At 57.2% G+C, this 17,793-nt stretch overlaps 1 protein-coding gene across 1 annotated transcript in view; it reads left to right on the top strand.

Annotated features, from left to right (window-relative positions):
• SLC4A5 (solute carrier family 4 member 5) overlaps positions 1–17,793 on the top strand; it is a 30,347-nt gene that overhangs the window by 10,009 nt on the left and 2,545 nt on the right. Inside the window, exons 6-21 of the mRNA XM_066206240.1 lie at positions 2,404–2,561; positions 2,645–2,732; positions 2,907–3,061; positions 4,384–4,527; positions 5,295–5,469; positions 5,790–5,923; positions 6,020–6,291; positions 9,177–9,238; positions 10,164–10,364; positions 12,093–12,206; positions 13,543–13,704; positions 14,939–15,117; positions 15,762–15,834; positions 15,976–16,044; positions 16,448–16,621; positions 17,347–17,508. Of these exons, the coding sequence (XP_066062337.1) occupies positions 2,404–2,561; positions 2,645–2,732; positions 2,907–3,061; positions 4,384–4,527; positions 5,295–5,469; positions 5,790–5,923; positions 6,020–6,291; positions 9,177–9,238; positions 10,164–10,364; positions 12,093–12,206; positions 13,543–13,704; positions 14,939–15,117; positions 15,762–15,834; positions 15,976–16,044; positions 16,448–16,621; positions 17,347–17,508 (2,322 nt within the window). The remainder of the gene's footprint in view (positions 1–2,403; positions 2,562–2,644; positions 2,733–2,906; positions 3,062–4,383; positions 4,528–5,294; positions 5,470–5,789; positions 5,924–6,019; positions 6,292–9,176; positions 9,239–10,163; positions 10,365–12,092; positions 12,207–13,542; positions 13,705–14,938; positions 15,118–15,761; positions 15,835–15,975; positions 16,045–16,447; positions 16,622–17,346; positions 17,509–17,793) is intronic.

The following is a 17,793-nucleotide window of genomic DNA, read 5'->3' as shown; positions in this document are numbered from 1 at the left end:
ACCCATGGGTGATGCCGATGATGATGGCGGAGCTCAGCCCCATCACCCATGGGTGGTGCTGATGATGATGGCGGCGCTCAGCCCCATCACCCATGGGTGCCGCCGATGATGATGGCGGAGCTCAGCCCCGTCACCCATGGGTGGTGCCGATGATGATGGTGGCGCTCAGTTCCATCACCCATGGGTGGTGCCGATGATGATGGCGGCGCTCAGCCCCATCACCCATGGGTGGTGCCGATGATGATGGCGGCGCTCAGCCCCGTCACCCATGGGTGGTGCCGATGATGATGGCGGAGCTCAGCCCTGTCACCCATGGGTGGTGCCGATGATGATGGCGGCGCTCAGCCCCGTCACCCATGGGTGGTGCCGATGATGATGGCGGCGCTCAGCCCCGTCACCCATGGGTGGTGCCGATGATGATGGCGGCGCTCAGCCCCGTCACCCATGGGTGGTGCCGATGATGATGGCGGCGCTCAGCCCCGTCACCCATGGGTGGTGCCGATGATGATGGCGGCGCTCAGCCCCGTCACCCATGGGTGGTGCCGATGATGATGGCGGCGCTCAGCCCTGTCACCCATGGGTGGTGCCGATGATGATGGCGGCGCTCAGCCCCATCACCCATTGGTGGTGCCGATGATGATGGCGGCGCTCAGCCCCATCACCCATGGGTGGTGCCGATGATGGTGGCGGCGCTCAGCCCCATCACCCATGGGTGGTGCCGATGATGGTGGCGGCGCTCAGCCCCATCACCCATGGGTGGTGCCGATGATGATGGCGGCGCTCAGCCCCGTCACCCATGGGTGGTGCCGATGATGATGGCGGCGCTCAGTTCCATCACCCATGGGTGGTGCCGATGATGATGGCGGCACTCAGCCCCGTCACCCATGGGTGCTGCCGATGATGGTGGCAGAGCTCAGCTCCATCACCCATGGGTGCTGCCGATGATGATGGCGGCGCTCAGCCCCGTCACCCATGGGTGCTGCCTTCCTTTCTTTCGGTGATGGGTGGCTCTCTGCTATTCGGTCGAGGAATGTCTTCCCGGAACCCCGCATTCCTTTGGCCTAAAACATTTTCCAGTAACACAGCGACTCACTCTAGATGGGTTTGTCAAGTCCCGTAAAAAGAAAACACCAATTAATCCTACAATATCGATCGCAGCTGGCTCATCGTATGAACTTTGTTTCTGTTTGTGATTTCACTGCAAACCGAAGGCAGAATCGCCAGCCCCGTGGGTTTTTAGGGAACGGGATGGGATAACAACTTGCTCTGGGTTTTTAGGGAATGGGATGGGATAGCCACTTGCTTTTCCCCTGGGATATCTTCGCTGGGCTTACCTGGGGTGATGCGCTTTGGGGCAAGTCCAAACACAAAAAAATTAACATTTTATTTCCTCGGATTTCATGGATGGAAATCCACATACCGCTGGGAGCCACGAGACAAGGACAGCACGAAGGTTTCCAGGCCACGTGCGGAAACGAATCCATCTTGGTGCCCACTCAGGAACCCCAAATATCCCCTCCAGCAGTGGGGTTCGGAGGGTTAATCCCAAAATATGCAAAGCATTTAGCTTTAATCGCCCTAATAGGCCCACCACAAAGGGACTTTTTAAGTGTTACATGAAGCTTAGTGGCCACTGGTAACTCCTGTTCTCATTGTGAGCAGCACTGGAGGAGTTGCTTTATTATGATGATTTTTTTTTTTTCTTTTTTTTTTCTTTTTTTTCTTTTTTTCCATTTGGATTTAAAAGATTAGGACGGGGAGAGGCGGCTGCCCGGCTCACATGCCTCCCCTCATGCTGCCATATAGATTATCATAACTCCCTGCCCGGCTTGGTATTGAACCCTTTTAGGCTTGTAATGAAAAGAGCTGCGGGGGAGAAGAGACCCGGGGAAGAAATCCATGAATGAGGTTTTCCTGCTCCCATTACTCGTTCCAGCTGCGGGAACGGGGCTGGGGAGGAACAAGGCACAAAATCCTCCCCTCTGCAGGCCTTGAGGGGGGTTGTGTGCCGTGCAGGGACTTGGAGCTGCAAATAAACTCCAGAAACGTCGCTGCCTCACTCCGGCATCCCTGGGGCTTTTCCACAGGGGGCTTTGAGGGAGTTTTCCTGGTGGAAAACCCGAGAGACCGAAAGCAAACGTTGCCGGTTGGGTTGCAGAGCGCTGAGGGCGCACTTTAGGGCCAGCCTCGGTTTTTCTCTGCCGTGTTTCTGAAGCAATTTGGCTTTGTGAATTTTTTCCTGGCTGATTGCCGGCTGTGGCTCCTCAGTCCCCACCTCTGAGAGTCCTGGAACGAGCAGAGGGGAAATCTTGGAGCCTGAGGTTTCAACTCTGGTGGGGAAAAAAGGGGGAGAAGCCCAATTTTGGTGACCGCTCCCTTCCTTGGTCTTGTCTTTGCCAACAGCTGAAGAACAAGTTCATCAAGAAGATCCCCAAGGACGCCGAGGCCTCCAACGTGCTGGTGGGGGAGGTGGAGTTCCTGGAGAAGCCCTTTGTGGCCTTTGTGCGGCTGCTCCAGGCCACCATGCTGGGGGGGGTGACCGAGGTGCCCGTCCCCACCAGGTGGGTGCTGTCCCCCGGGGACTGAGCGGCCTGGTGGCACCGGAGCACCGAGGTGGCCAACGCTGGTGCTGTTCCCTCCCCAGATTCCTCTTCATCCTCCTCGGCCCAGCGGGAAAAGCCAAGTCCTACAACGAGATCGGCAGGGCCATCGCCACTCTCATGGTGGATGATGTGAGTTGAGGCCAACCCCAGCCCTTGTGGGGGACCCCCCGGCTCAGAACCAAGCGAAAAAAAAACCACCCCAATTTCCACCTTCTCGCCCCAAAAACTGAGATTTGAACCCCCAGGAGAACATGGGGCTGGAGGCCGTGGCCGGGTTGACCCCTGTCCTGTGTCCACCCCCAGCTCTTCAGCGACGTTGCCTACAAAGCCCGGGACAGGGAGGACCTGATCGCCGGCATCGACGAGTTCCTGGACGAGGTCATCGTCCTCCCGCCTGGCGAGTGGGACCCCAACATCCGCATTGAGCCTCCCAAGAAAGTGCCCTCGGCTGAGAAGAGGTGGGTGGGGGCTGCGGGGCTGGAGCCGTGTGCCCAGTTCTGGGGGGCAAGAGCCTTGCTTGGCTTCACCCCTGGAAATAACCCCTCGGGATGCTCCAGAAATGCTGGATTTGCAGCAGGTTTTGTTCCCGGCTTGGCTCCCAGCCATTTCCACTCTCCCGGAACAACTTTTAGTGAGAGGTGACCCTGGCCGGGGCAGGAGTTGAACTGGATGATCCTTGAGGTCCCTCTCAAGCCAAGCCAAGCCATCCCATGACTCCACCAACTGAGCAAAGCCAGCTCTGGATCTGTCCAAATTCACCCCAAAAGCCACGCTCAGTGCAGGCTCAGAGCTGTGGTCCTCACCCCCTGAGGGGCTCGGCGGTGCCCAAAAGGAGACTCAGGGGTGACCTGATCACTCTCAGGGGTGACCTGATCACTCTCAGGGGTGACCTGATCACTCCCAGGGCTGACCTGATCACTCCCAGAGGTCACCTGATCACTCCCAGAGGTCACCTGATCACTCCCAGAGGTCACCTGATCACTCTCAGGGGTGACCTGATCACTCCCAGAGGTGACCTGATCACTCCCAGGGGTGACCTGATCACTCTCAGGGGTGACCTGATCACTCCCAGAGGTGACCTGATCACTCTCAGGGGTGACCTGATCACTCTCAGGGGTGACCTGATCACTCCCAGGGCTGACCTGATCACTCCCAGAGGTGACCTGATCACTCCCAGAGGTGACCTGATCACTCTCAGGGGTGACCTGATCACTCTCAGGGGTGACCTGATCACTCCCAGAGGTGACCTGATCACTCCCAGAGGTGACCTGATCACTCTCAGAGGTGACCTGATCACTCTCAGGGGTCACCTGATCACTCCCAGGGGTGACCTGACCACTCCCCACAACCCCTGAGAGGTGGCCGTGCTCAGCTGGGGCTGCTCTCTTTCTCCAGGCAGTAACTGACAGAACGAGAGGACACAAGCCGTGCCGAGGGAAATTTCGGTTGGATATCAGGAAAAGTTTTTGACAGAAAGAGTGATAAAATCCTGGAACTGTCAGCCCGGGGAGGAGGTGGGGTCACCATCCCTGGAGGTGTTTAAGGAAAGGCTGGATGCGGCACTCGGGGCCAGGGTTTAGTTGAGGTGTCGGGGCTGGGTTGGACTTGATGATCCTGAAGGTCTCTTCCAACCTGGTGATTCTGGGAGTTCTGGGAATTCTGTGATCTGGTGGTGCCGATCCAGCAGTGCCGATCCAGCAGTGCCGCTCCGGCGGTTCCGATCCGGCGTCGCCGATCCAGCGGTGCCAGCACGGATCTGATTTGGTGCGGTGTCCCGCAGGAAGTCGGTGTTCTCGCTGAACGAGGTGGGGCAGATGAACGGCGCAGCCGGCGGGGCGGGCGCCGGGGGCGGCGGCGGCGGCAGCGACGATGGCGAGATGCCCGAAGTCCACGAGATCGGGGAGGAGCTGGCCTGGACCGGCAGGTGAGCAAGGAGCCACCCCCAAAAACCTCCAGAGGGTGCCGGGATCCATCAGCGTCTCGTACGGGCTCGTCCCGGGGTGCCACGGGGCATGGAGAGGTGAAATCCTGGTGGGAATGGGTTTTTGTCTGCACCAGATCTATTTATGCGTGCACATGTAATATTCTGTTTACGTATCCGTATTTGTAAATCTCCCGACAAGCCAGAGCAGCTGTGGCTGCCCCTCCTGGATCCCTGGAGGTGTCCAAGGCCAGGTTGGATGGGGCTTGGAGCAGCCTGGGACCGAGGGAGATGTCCCTGGGTGGGACTGAGGGGTCTTTAGGACTCCTTCCAAGCCAAACCATTCCAGGATTCTTTGCTGCAGAGCCAGTCTGGAGAGCTGGGAATGTTCACCTGGAGAAGGGAAGGCTCCAGGGAGAGCTCAGAGCCCTAAAGGGGCTCCAGGAGAGCTGCAGAGGGACTGGGGACAAGGGATGGAGGGACAGCACACGGGGAATGGCTTCCCAGAGGGCAGGGATGGATGGGAGATTGGGAAGGAATTCCTGGCTGTGAAGGTGGGGAGGGGCTGGGATGGAATTCCCAGAGCAAGGAATCCCCTGGATCCCTGGAAGTGCCCAAGGCCAGGCTGGAGCAGCCTGGGACAGCGGGAGGTAAGCCGCCCCATAGCAGGGGTGGGATGGGATTTAAGGTCCCTCCCAAGCCGAACTTCTCCAGGAACCCACGGTTCTGTTTTGGTGGGAGTGGCCAGGCCATCGGTGGTGTCTCCGCAGGTTTTGCGGTGGCCTCTACCTGGATATCAAGAGGAAGCTGCCCTGGTTCCCGAGCGACTTCTACGAAGGTTTCCATATCCAGTCCATCTCCGCCATCCTCTTCATCTACCTGGGCTGCATCACCAACGCCATCACCTTCGGGGGGCTGCTGGGGGACGCCACCGACAACTACCAGGTGTGGCCTGGGGTGTCACCGGCTTGGGGACAGGCAGGGCTGGGATGGGATCCATGGGATGAGATGGGATCCATGGGATCCATGGGATGGATTTTACCCTCCTTATTCCATGCCAAGCTTCTGGGCTTGCACATTCACTGCCAGGTGGGACTGGCAGCCCTGGAATCCCGCCCATGGCAATGCCAGGAGCGATGGGACATGCTCCCAACCGTCTCGAGTGGGTCCAACCCGAGGTCCCTCACCCCCATCTCCATCAGGGCATCTGTGGGGACAGGGAGCGGCCCAGCACCCCCGTGACGCTGTCTCTGCTCCTTCCCCAGGGGGTCATGGAGAGCTTCCTGGGCACGGCCATGGCCGGCTCCATGTTCTGCCTCTTTGCCGGGCAGCCCCTCATCATCCTCAGCAGCACCGGGCCCATCCTCATCTTCGAGAAGCTGCTCTTCGACTTCAGCAAGTGAGTGCTGGGCCACCGGGGCCTGTCCCAGTGGTGGTGGGACGTGTCCCCCCAGCCCCCAGCCGCTCTCACAGGGCCGCGTGTCCCCTCTTCCAGAGGCAACGGGATCGACTACATGGAATTCCGCCTGTGGATTGGGCTGCACTCGGCCCTGCAGTGCCTTATCCTGGTGGCCACCGATGCCAGCTTCATTATAAAGTACATCACGCGCTTCACCGAGGAGGGCTTCTCCACCCTCATCAGCTTCATCTTCATCTACGACGCCATCAAGAAGATGATCGGGGCCTTCAAGTACTACCCCATCAACTCCGACTTCAAGCCCGACTACGTGACCATGTACAAGTGCGAGTGCGTGGCCCCCGACCCAGGTGAGTTCATGCCGGGGCCGCCCGGGCAGGAGCCGGGGGTGGGAGGGTCCTGGCGTGGATGGATCCCACGGGATCGCTGGCCCAGGATGTGGGAGGAGGCAGCTGCCTGGGGTGGAGAGACCTCGTCCTCACCGTCCTCCTCCGAGGGGGTTTTGAAGCTGGAGGAAGAGCCACGTCCCCCCTTGGATGAATGACTGGGTGCTTCCCGGGACACAGCGGACGGAGAGTCGGGATCTCAGCCTGGAGCGGCCAGACCTGGATGGATTAGAAGGAAACACGGAAGAAATAAAAGGACATTTCAGGTCATTCCAGCCTGCTGCCGACGGAAACGCAATCTCCAGAAAACACCAGGAGTGGTTATCTCGTGCTCTCCGGTGTCTGGGACACTCTGGGATGTCCCAGCTGGGCGTGGAAACCTCCATGGACTGCTTCTACTCCTGTTTTTCCACTCCTTTCCCAAAAGGAGAGGCCGTCAGGCTCTGAGGAGATGGTCCTTCCATGGTTTTGCTCTTGGATAGACGTCCTGGATCATCCCAGATCCGAATTGAAGCCCGGACACTCCTGGAAGGGAGTGGAGATGGCTTCGGGCTCACGGCAGTGACCACCTGCTCTCCCAGGAGCCGAATTGATGTCAAAAATTTAAATTTTGGGGAGCGGCAGCTGCAGCCAGAGGAGACTGACCCGGGGATGAAGGTGATGGTGGGTGAAGATGATGGTGGACGAAGATGATGGATGAAGGTGATGATGGACGGTCATGGTGGATGAAGACAGTGGATGTAGATGATGGTGGATGAAGGTGACGGTGGATGAAGATGATGATGGATGGTCATGGTCATGGTCATGGTGGATGAAGGTGAAGGTGGACGAAGATGGTGGATGAAGATGATGATGGATGGTCATGGTCATGGTGATGGTGAAAGAAGGTGATGGTGGATGAAGGTGGAGGTGGATGAAGATCATGGTGGATGAAGATGATGATGGATGCAGGTCATGGTGGATGAAGACAGTGGATGTAGATGATGCCGGATGAAGATGATGATGGTGGATGAAGGTGACGGTGGATGAAGATGATGATGGATGGTCATGGTGATGGTGGATGAAGGTGAAGGTGGATGAAGGTCATGGTGGATGAAGATGATGATGGATGCAGGTCATGGTGGATGAAGGTCATGGTGAAGTTCTCCCATCTCCTTCCTTCAAGAAAAGCATCCAAGACCCTCCGCCCAGCGCATTCCCAACGCCTCTGCCATTCCAAGGAGAGCTCTCACCCCATGGGAATTGCGGCGATGGGGTTTAATTTTGCTTTTCCCCTCAATCCCTGCTCATCCACCCCCCCGTGAGCGCTGCGATCCCGCTGGCATCCCAAAGCCCGGAGCAGCACCTGGAGCCAACCCAACCGCTGCCAAGCCGAGCCTCCCAAACCCAAGCCGTGGGACCTCCAGAGCTGGAATTCCTGAACGGAACCACGAGCACCCCCCGAGATCCGGCCGGCAGCTCCCGCAGGAGGAGCCTTCAGCCTCCAGGGAGGTCTCCCCTTCTCCAAGCCCCCGTCCCGAGCAAACCCTGAGCAGCCGAGAGGCATCTGCGCCCCAATTCCCAATCCCGCTCCTCAGCCCACGGCAGCGGTGTCCACGCTGGATTTAAAATTCCCCTAGAAATGATGTTTATTCCCCTCTCCATCCTTTTTTTTTTTTTTTTTTTTTTTAATTCTCTTTTTTTTTTTTAACATCCATGCTGATTTTTGACTATTATAACTGATTTGTCCCGTATTTGTCTCTGCTGCACACATCAATTGGGGCTGATTTCAATCTCAAGTGAGTATCGCCTTCTAAATATTAAAATTATTTTAATATTTGATACTCTCCCCCCCACAGGGGGGTCCAGTTGGGTTTTTTTTTCCCCCCTCCCCCACGTATTTGACTTTTCTCTCTCTCTAGAAAGGTTTGTGTAGAGCCCTTAGGGCTCCTCTCTTTAATCCCGCTGCTGCCGCGCTGCCCTTTAAAGGCGCAGAAATCCCAAGATAGGGTTTGTGGAAAAAGAAAAGATTGCAGAGGAGAAAAAACGAGAACAAAGCTGTTGTTTTTAGGGCCGGGTTTGTTCCCCAGAGTTCGGCCCCGGCAGCCCCGGGGTCTCTGTCCTAACCCAGCTTCTCCTTCATTAATCCCCGGCGCCGGGGATGGAGGCGGCGGCCGAAATTCCCGCTTGGCGAAGAGGATGGAAGAGGGGGGCGGCAAAGCGGTCCCGGAATTCCCGAATTCCCTCTTTTGGGGGCCCCCCGAGAGAACCCGGGGACGCTCCCGGAGCTGCGGAGCTGCGTCGCCTGAAGAGCCGAGGAGGAGAAGGTGCCGGGGGCCCGAAAAGGCGGAATTTTGCGCTGATGACACCAAAACGATTTTTAAAAAAAAAAAAAAAAAAAAAAGAATAATATTTTTTTTTAAAAAAGGCAAATTGGGTGTGATTTTTGGGTGCCGCCTCTCAAAAAAAAAAACAAACAAAAAAACCAAAAACAAAACCAAAAAAACACAACAAAACCCCAAAATACCCCAGGCTGCTTTCCCAGCCTTCCACCCCCGGGCTTTTAAGTCCACCCCACTCCCGGCAGCTTCCCTGGAAATCCTAGGAACCGGGAAGGTCCTAAAAAATCCCCTCTGGCCCCGGCCCTCGCCAGCCCCAGAGGGAGAAGCTGCCGCGGGAGCCGCCGCGTCCTCCCCGGTGCGTGGGATTAATCAGGGAGAAGTCGCTGCGGGGTTAAAAAAGGGGGATTTTCCCCCAAAATCTCGGGCTGCCGATCCCTGCCGGGCTCAGCAGGTGAAGCCCAGCCGGTGTGAGTGGCCAAAAGCTCGGGTTTAACCCCAAAACCTCAACAACCGACTCCTTTCCCGCAGCCAACGCGACCTTGTTCGATGCTTCAGCTCCAGTGGCACCCAACACCACTAACGTTTCTCTGGTAAGGAACGGGATCTGCTCGTCCCGGCGGGAAATTCGGGATCAGGGAGGGCGGATCTGAGGGATGTCAGCACCCAAGGGCCGGGATGGGCCAGCTCGGAGTGAGGGAAATTCAAATTTCGGCTGGTTCGTGATCCCAGTGGGGTTTAGCAGCACCAATCCCACGCTTCTCCCTCAAAAAAATTTCTGTCAGCTCTGAGGTTTTCCTGTGGTTTTGGGTACCCCAGTGGCAGCAGCTCCGGAAATTCGCCTTTCCTTGCGTGCTGAAAAGGTTCAAACTTCTCTTTTTGGGCGGTTGACCAGGAAATTTCCGTTCTTTGCAAGCTGCAGTTGCTAAAACCGCTGATTTTGCTCAATTCGGTTGCGAAATCCTCCTTTTCTTGCACAGTGCAATCCCTTCAAATGCAAAATTTGGGGGTTTGGACAGGAAATTTCCCTTTTCTTGCACAGTGCAATCCCTTCAAATGCAAAATTTAGGAGTTTGGACAGGAAATTTCCCTTTTCTTGCACAGTGCAATCCCTTCAAGTGCAAAATTTGGGGGTTTGGACAGGAAATTTCCCTTTTCTTGCACAGTGCAATCCCTTCAAGTACAAAATTTGGGGGTTTGGACAGGAAATTTCCCTTTTCTTGCACAGTGCAATCCCTTCAAGTGCAAAATTTGGGGGTTTGGACAGGAAATTTCCCTTTTCTTGCACAGTGCAATCCCTTCAAGTACAAATTTGGGGGTTTGGACAGGAAATTTCCCTTTTCTTGCACAGTGCAATCCCTTCAAGTACAAATTTGGGGGTTTGGACAGGAAATTTCCCTTTCTCCCATGCTGCACCTTAGAATTCTGCCCAATTTGGGCTGAAACTCCCCCTTTCCCTGCACACCTCAATAATTTCAAATTTTGCTAATTTTGCTTTTTTTCGGGGTCTCTCGCCAGTCCAATGCTATCAACCTCACAGCTCTGGACTGGACGCAGCTGAGTAAGAAGGAATGTCTCAAATACGGCGGCAGCTTAGTGGGAAAATCCTGCAAATTCGTGCCCGACCTGGCCCTCATGTCCTTCATCCTCTTCTTTGGCACCTACTCCATGACCCTGACCCTGAAAAAATTCAAATTCAGCCGCTATTTCCCCACCAAGGTAAGGAAATAAACCAGATTCTGCCCACCCCTTTCCCAAAAATGAGGGAAAACGGGAGCTGCCGAGAGTTTCGGGGTGGAGGCAAAGAACTCCAGGACAATAAATGGCTGTTTTTAGGAGGTTTCGGCCACAGCTGGGATCCTCGCCAAGGTTTTAGGCCCTGATTTTTGGAATTGTGTGAGGCTTTTGATGAAATCCTCCTCTTGGAGCTGGGTTAATGTGTGGGCAGTTAAAGAGTGGACAGTCAACGGATAGGAGTTGGTGGGATGATGGAGGAGGAACGGGCGGGACGATCCCATCCCCAGGGAAGTGGTCACCAGCCCGGAGCGCCATGGACACCAGCGACCAGCGGTGTCCAGGGGTCCCTGCCGGGGCCGGGGTTAATGAATGCGCTCGTTAACGATGGAAACCAAGGGGGGAAGGGCACCCTTGGGAGGTCTGCAGGTGACACCAAGGGACGGTCCCGAAGGATGGGGACATCCAGAGGGACCTGGACAAGCTGCAGGGGATCTCACGGGCTTTGACCATTCCAAGCGCGGGAGGTGACCCTGGGATGAGGCAACGCCTGGGATGGATCCAGGCTGGGGAGGAAGGGATGGAGAGGAGCGTTGGGAGAGGGGTTTTGGGGTGGGGGAGAGGCTGGACAGGAGCCCAAAGGGGCCCTGCACCGACCCCAGCGTGGGGATTCTGCCCCGGGCCCCGCGCAGGTGAGACCCCACCTGCAGAGCTGGGACCCCACCTGCAGGATGGGGAGCTGCTGGGCCGGGCCCAGAGGAGCTGGAGCCCCTCTGGAGCCAGGCTGGGAGAGCTGGGAATGTTCACCGGGACAAGGGAAGGATGCAGGGAGAGCTTCCAGCACATTCCAGGGGTTAAAGGGGCTCCGGGAGAGCTGGAGAGGGGCTGGGGACGAGGGATGGAGGGACAGCACACAGGGAATGGCTTCCCACTGGGAAATTGGAGATTTCGATGGGATTTGGGATGGAATGAGGATGGGGAGGGGCTGGGATGGAATTCCCAGATTTGCTGTGGCTGCCCCTGGATCCCTGGGAGTGTCCAAGGCCGGGCTGGAGCGCCCTGGGACAGTGGGAGGTGTCCCTGCCCATGGATGGGGTTTGAGATCCCATCCAACCCAAACCCTTCCAGGATTCTCTCCCTTGCCTCTCGCAATCCCAATAACCCCTCACCTCGTGGAAGAAAGGGGAGAAAATGGGGATTTGGGAGGTTATTCCCAGGTCATCTGTGGCTGGACAGAGCTGGAAAGATCCCAAAGCAGGAGCAAACCTCTCCATCCCAATTCTGCTTCCCACCCCGTTAATCCCCTTCCCACCCCGTTAATTCCCTTCCAACCCCATTAATTCCCTTCCCACCCCACTAATTGCCCTTCCAACTCCACTAATTGCCCTTCCTACCCTGTTATTTCCCCTTCCAACCCCATTAATTCCCTCCCCACCTCCAATAATTCCCTTCTCACCCCGTTCATTCCCTTCCCCACCCGTTCATTCCCACCCTGCTAATTGTCCTTCCCAACCCCATTAATTACCCTTCCCAACCCCATTAATTCCCCTTCCCAACCCCGTTAATTACCCATCCCAACCCCGTTAATTCCCCTTCCCAGCCCCGTTAATTCCCCTTCCCAACCCCGTTAATTCCCCTTCCCAACCCCATTAATTCCCCTTCCCAACCCCATTAATTGCCCTTTCCAACCCCGTTTCCCTGTCTTGCCTCCAGGTCAGGGCTTTCATTGCTGATTTTTCCAATGTCTTCTCCATCCTGATCTTCTGTGGAGTGGATGCCTGTTTCGGACTGGACACCCCCAAACTCCACATCCCCAGTATCATCAAGGTTCGGCCTCCTCTCCCCTCACTCTTCCCAGCTCTTCTCCAGGTTTTTTTTTTTTTGTTTTTGGAATATCACAGCTCCAGGCACCTTCTGAAAAGCTACTTCGTCTTTTCTAACAACATTCTAATATTCTAACTTTCTTTCCTCTCCTTTTTTGTTGTTTTCCCTCCTTTTTCTGGTTGTTTTTCCTCCCTTTTTTGTTGTTTGTTCTCCCTTTTTTGTAATTTTCCTCCCTTTTTATTGTTTCCCCTCACTTTTTTTTGTTGTTTTTCCTCCTTTTATGTTGTGGGTTTTCCTCCTCTTTTTATTGTTTTTCCTCCTTTATCTACTGTTTTTCCTCCTTTTATCCCCTCTCTTTTTCTGTTGCTTTTCCTTCATTTTTTTCCCTCTCTTTTTTCCTCCTTTTTTTTGTTTTTCCTCTTTTTGTTATTTTCCTCCTTTTTTTTTCCCCCCATCCTTTTTTATTGTTTTCCTCCCCTTTTTGCCATTTTTCCTCCCCATTTTGCTGTTTCCCTTCCCTTTGTTCTCTCTCCCGCTCTCTCCCGGCAGCTCCGTAAGCTCATTAGCGATTTCTCTATCTTTATGTCCATATTAATGTTTGTGGGGCTGGATGTGCTTTTCGGACTCAACACCCCGAAGCTCCAAGTGCCTACCGATTTCAAGGTAAAAAACCCAAAATTCCATAAAACTCCGCTCTGGAAGGATTTCTCCTCCCCCGTCCAAGGGGTGACGTGGAGATCCCAGTGAGGATCCCAATGGAGAACCCGATGAGGACCCCAGTGGAGAACCAATGGGGTTCCCAGTGAGAATCCCAATGAGGATCCCAGTGAGGATCCCAATGAGGATCCCAATGGGAATCCCAATGGAGAACCCGATGAGGATCCCAGTGGAGATCCCAATGAGGATCCCAGTGAGGATCCCAATTGAGAACCTGATGAGGACCCCAGTGGAGAACCCAACGGGGTTCCCAATGAGGATCCCAGTGAGGAGCCCAGTGAGGATCCCAATGAGGATCCCAATGAGGATCCCAATGAGGATCCCAATGAGAATCCCAATGGGAATCTCAACAAGGATCCCAATGAGAATCCCAATGGGAATCTCAACAAGGATCCCAATGAGAATCCCAGTGAGGATCCCAATGGGGGTCCCAATGAGAATCCCAAGAAGGATCCCACTGAGGATCCCAGTGGGGGTTCCAATGAGGATTTGGGGGCGGTTTGGGGCACAGGATTTAGGATGGATCTGGGACGGGGCAATGGGCTTGTCCCCATCCGCCAGCCCTTGGGTTTCCCCAGCCCACGCCCCGTTCCCGCGGTTCCGACCCCGTTGTCCTCCCCAGCCCACCCGCGTGGACCGGGGCTGGTTCGTGTTCCCCTTCGGGAAGAACCCGTGGTGGGTGTACCTGGCCAGCGCCCTGCCCGCCCTGCTCGTCACCATCCTCATCTTCATGGACCAGCAGATCACGGCCGTCATCGTCAACAGGAAGGAGCACAAGCTAAGGGTGAGACCCCCGGGGGATCCCCCACGACACCCAGGGCACCCCACGGATCCCCCAGAGTACCCAGGGATCCCCCACAGCACCCAGGGCACCCCACAGATCCCCCAGAGCACCCAGGGATCCCCCACAGCACCCAGGGCACCCCACGGATCCCCCAGAGCACCCAGGGATCCCCCACAGCACCCAGGGCACCCCACAGATCCCCCCATAACACCCAGGGCACCCAGGGATCCCCCACAGCACCCAGGGCACCCCACAGATCCCCCCATAACACCCAGGGCACCCAGGGATCCCCCACAGCACCCAGGGCACCCCACGGATCCCCCAGAGCACCCAGGGATCCCCCACAGCACCCAGGGCACCCCACGGATCCCCCCATAACACCCAGGGCACCCAGGGATCCCCCACAGCACCCAGGGCACCCCACAGATCCCCCAGGGCACCCAGGGATCCCCCACAGCACCCAGGTTTGGGGTGGGGCTGGGGGTTTGCCCTGGCTCTGACTGGGGCTGCCCCTGCCCTTGGCCAGCTGGGGGTTCGGGGTGCTGGAGGGCCTGGGGGGGAAGTTCTGCGGGTAACGGGGTGCAGGGGAGTGATATGGCATGAGATGGGGGGCCACAGGGGGATGTGGGGAGATCTGGGGTGACACAGGGTGCCCCATGCCCATGCGGGGGGCAGCAGGGTGACACAGGGTGCCCCGTGTCCGTGCGGGGGGCAGCAGGGTGGCACAGGGTGCCCTGTGTCCGTGCGGGGGGCAGCAGGGTGGCACAGGGCGCTTTGGGATGGTGTGGGGTGGCACAGGGTGCCCCGTGTCCGTGCGGGGGGCAGCAGGGTGGCACAGGGTGCTTTGGGATGGTGTGGGGTGGCACAGGGTGCCCTGTGTCCATGCGGGGGGCAGCAGGGTGGCACAGGGCGCTTTGGGATGGTGTGGGGTGGCACAGGGTGCTTTGGGATGATGTGGGGTGGCACAGGGTGCTTTGGGATGGTGTGGGGTGGCACAGGGTGCCCCGTGTTCGTGCGGGGGGCAGCAGGGTGGCACAGGGCGCTTTGGGATGGTGTGGGGTGGCACAGGGTGCCCCGTGTCCGTGCGGGGGGCAGCAGGGTGGCACAGGGTGCCCCAGGGCCGGGCAGGGCACACCGGGGCCCTGCTGGAGGCCTCAGGGGGTGGCTGGGGGGCACTCCGGGGTGCTGGTCTGGGGGGACCCCACAATGCAGAGCCGCCCGTGCTGTGTTGCAGAAGGCAGCCGGGTACCACCTGGACCTCTTCTGGGTGGGCATCCTGATGGCCGTGTGCTCCTTCATGGGGCTGCCCTGGTACGTGGCCGCCACCGTCATCTCCATCGCCCACATCGACAGCCTCAAGATGGAGACCGAGACCAGCGCCCCGGGGGAGCAGCCCCAGTTCCTGGGGGTCAGGTGGGTCCCGGGGGGGCTCAGATGGGTCTGAGCAGTGTCCTGGAGCTGGGGGGACATCCCTGTCCTGGGGGGGACAGCAGGGACAGCGTGGCCAGAGGGATTGCCCTGCCCTGCCCTGGGGCGGCCTCAGCTCAAACATCGTGAGCAGTTTGGGGTGACACAGCGTGAGAAGGACGTGGAATTACTGGAGGCCAAAGGAAGGGCACGAGGGTGGGGAAAGGTCTGGGGGGCCACACGAGGAGCGGCTGAGGGCACTTGGGGCGTTCAGCTGGAGAGGCTGAGGGAGGCTCATTGAGGTTTTCAACCTCCTCCTGAGGGACAGCTCTGATCCCTGCTCCCTGGGGCAGGGACAGGAGCCAGGGCAGGGCCGGAGCTGTGCCGGGGCGGGGCCAGGCTGGATTTTGGGAAAGGTTCTTCCCCCAGAGGGTGCTGGGCACTGCCCAGGGGACGGGCACGGCCCCGAGGCTGCCGCAGCTCCAGGTTTGGAGCTCCCAGGTTTGGACTCCGTTCCCAGAGATATTTTCGGGGTGTCTGGGCTTGGATCCACGATCCCAGTGGATCAATCCCATTCCCACTCGTGATTCTGTGGCTCCTCGGGGTGGGGAGCCCAGCATGAGCCGATCGTGCTCTTGTCCCCACTCCAGGGAGCAGAGGGTGACCGGCATCATCGTCTTCGTGCTGACGGGGATTTCGGTTTTCCTGGCTCCTATCCTCAAGGTAAAACATTCCCGTTCCCCGCTCCCTGCAGAGATCTGGGGACGTGGGGATAAAGAAGCTGGACCCTGCCCCGTCCTCGTGTCCCTGGGGAGGAGCTGCTGCCCTCCCTGGCTCAGGGCTGCGGTTTCTCCCTCTTCCCAGTACATTCCCATGCCGGTGCTCTACGGGGTCTTCCTCTACATGGGCGTGGCGTCGCTGAACGGCATCCAGGTGAGTGTCCTTCCTCCTCGTCATCCTTGTCCTCTCCCTTCTCGTCCTTCTCCTCATCCTCCTCATCTTTGTCCTCCTCATCCTCCTTCTCCTCTTCCTCGTCCTCCTCCTCCTCCCTGGCCACAGACTGTCCCACACTGCCTCCAAAAGGAGGATTTTTTACTCCAAACTTTCCACGCATGGGACAGCAGATACCCCCAAACCCTCCGAGAAACACCGAAACCACGCAAACTCCCCATTTGGGGGGAACAAAAGAGGCTTTTCCTGGGCAGCCTGTGGGGTGGGGCCTTCCTCCCCTGGTGGTTTTGGGATCGCTGAAACTCTTCCTCCAACTGGGGGACTGAAAGGGGCTTTTTCTGTGGGTTGGGGCTGGGGATTAACTCGGGCCTTCCTCCGCGGGCAGTTTTGGGATCGTTGCAAGCTCTTCCTGATGCCGGCCAAGCACCAGCCCGACTACGTGTTCCTGCGGCACGTCCCGCTGCGCCGCATCCACCTCTTCACCCTGGTGCAGATCGTCTGCCTGGCCGTGCTCTGGATCCTCAAATCCACCGTGGCCGCCATCATATTCCCCGTCATGGTAATCCCATCCTTCATCCAAAGGGGGGTTGCTGGGATTTAATGGAATTTTTGGTGTGGTCCCACCATGGCTGCCATCGTATTCCCTGTCATGGTAATGCCATCCTTGATCCAAAGGGGGTTTTTTGGGATTTAATGGAATTTTTGGTGTGGTCCCACCATGGCCGCCATCGTATTCCCTGTCATGGTAATGCCATCCTTGATGCAAAGGGGGTTTTTTGGGATTTAATGGAATTTGTGTGGTGGACCCACTATGGCCACTATCGTATTCCCCATCATGGTAATGCCATCCTTTATCCAAAGGGGGTTTTTTGGGATTTAATGGAATTTTTGGTGTGGTCCCACCATGGCCACCATCACAGTGATCCCATCCTACCTTGGACGGGTTTTTTTGGGATTCTTGGCATGGTCCCACCATCATCTTCCCTGCCATGGAAATTCCAACCTTGCCCCAGAGGAGTTTTTTGGGGATTTAAGGAGATTTTGGCATGGTCCTACCATGGCCACCATCATCTTCCCCGTCATGGTAATCCCATCCTTCATCCAAAGGGGGGTTGCTGGGATTTAATGGAATTTTTGACACGGTTCAACCGTGGCTGCCACCATCTTCTGCATCATGGGTAATCCCACCCAGGCTCCACAGGGATTTTTGGGATTTTCGGGATTTTTTGGCGTGGTGGTCACCAGATCTTGGGCTGAGACGCTCTTGGACCTCTCCCCTGTCAGATCTTGGCCCTGATCCTAGTGAGGCGGCTCCTGGATTTTGTCTTCTCCCAACACGACCTGGCCTGGATTGACAACATCATCCCCGAGAAGGAGAAGAAGAAGGAGGACGACAAGAAGAAGAAGAAGAAAGGCAACAAAGGCGACAGCAGCAGCGACGAGGAGGTGGGGGCAGGGTCACCGGGGGGCTCCTGAGGATGGAGGGGACATCCCAGAGCTGGGGAGGGAAAACTCCCACGGGAACCTCCGGGTTTGGGATGGAGGTCTGGGATTCCAGCTGAGCGAGGGGCTCAGGGGCTGGCAAGAGGCTCCAGGGGACGTCCCAAAAGCTGGAAAACCACGGCAAAGAAAAGGAAATCCTTGGAGAAGAGCCGAAATCCCCCGGTTTAGGGCACGGCACCCATCGCTCGAAGCCTCTGTGCAACTCCAGCCCGGGGATTTGGGAAGAGG

The sequence above is a fragment of the Chamaea fasciata genome, unplaced genomic scaffold, assembly GCF_029207755.1.
Source record: "Chamaea fasciata isolate MVZ Bird 193981 ecotype frontalis unplaced genomic scaffold, bChaFas1.0.hap1 SCAF_30, whole genome shotgun sequence".
NCBI lineage: Eukaryota > Metazoa > Chordata > Aves > Passeriformes > Sylviidae > Chamaea > Chamaea fasciata.
The sequence above is the reverse complement of the archived record's forward strand: the minus strand, read 5'-3'. Positions and strand labels throughout refer to the sequence as shown.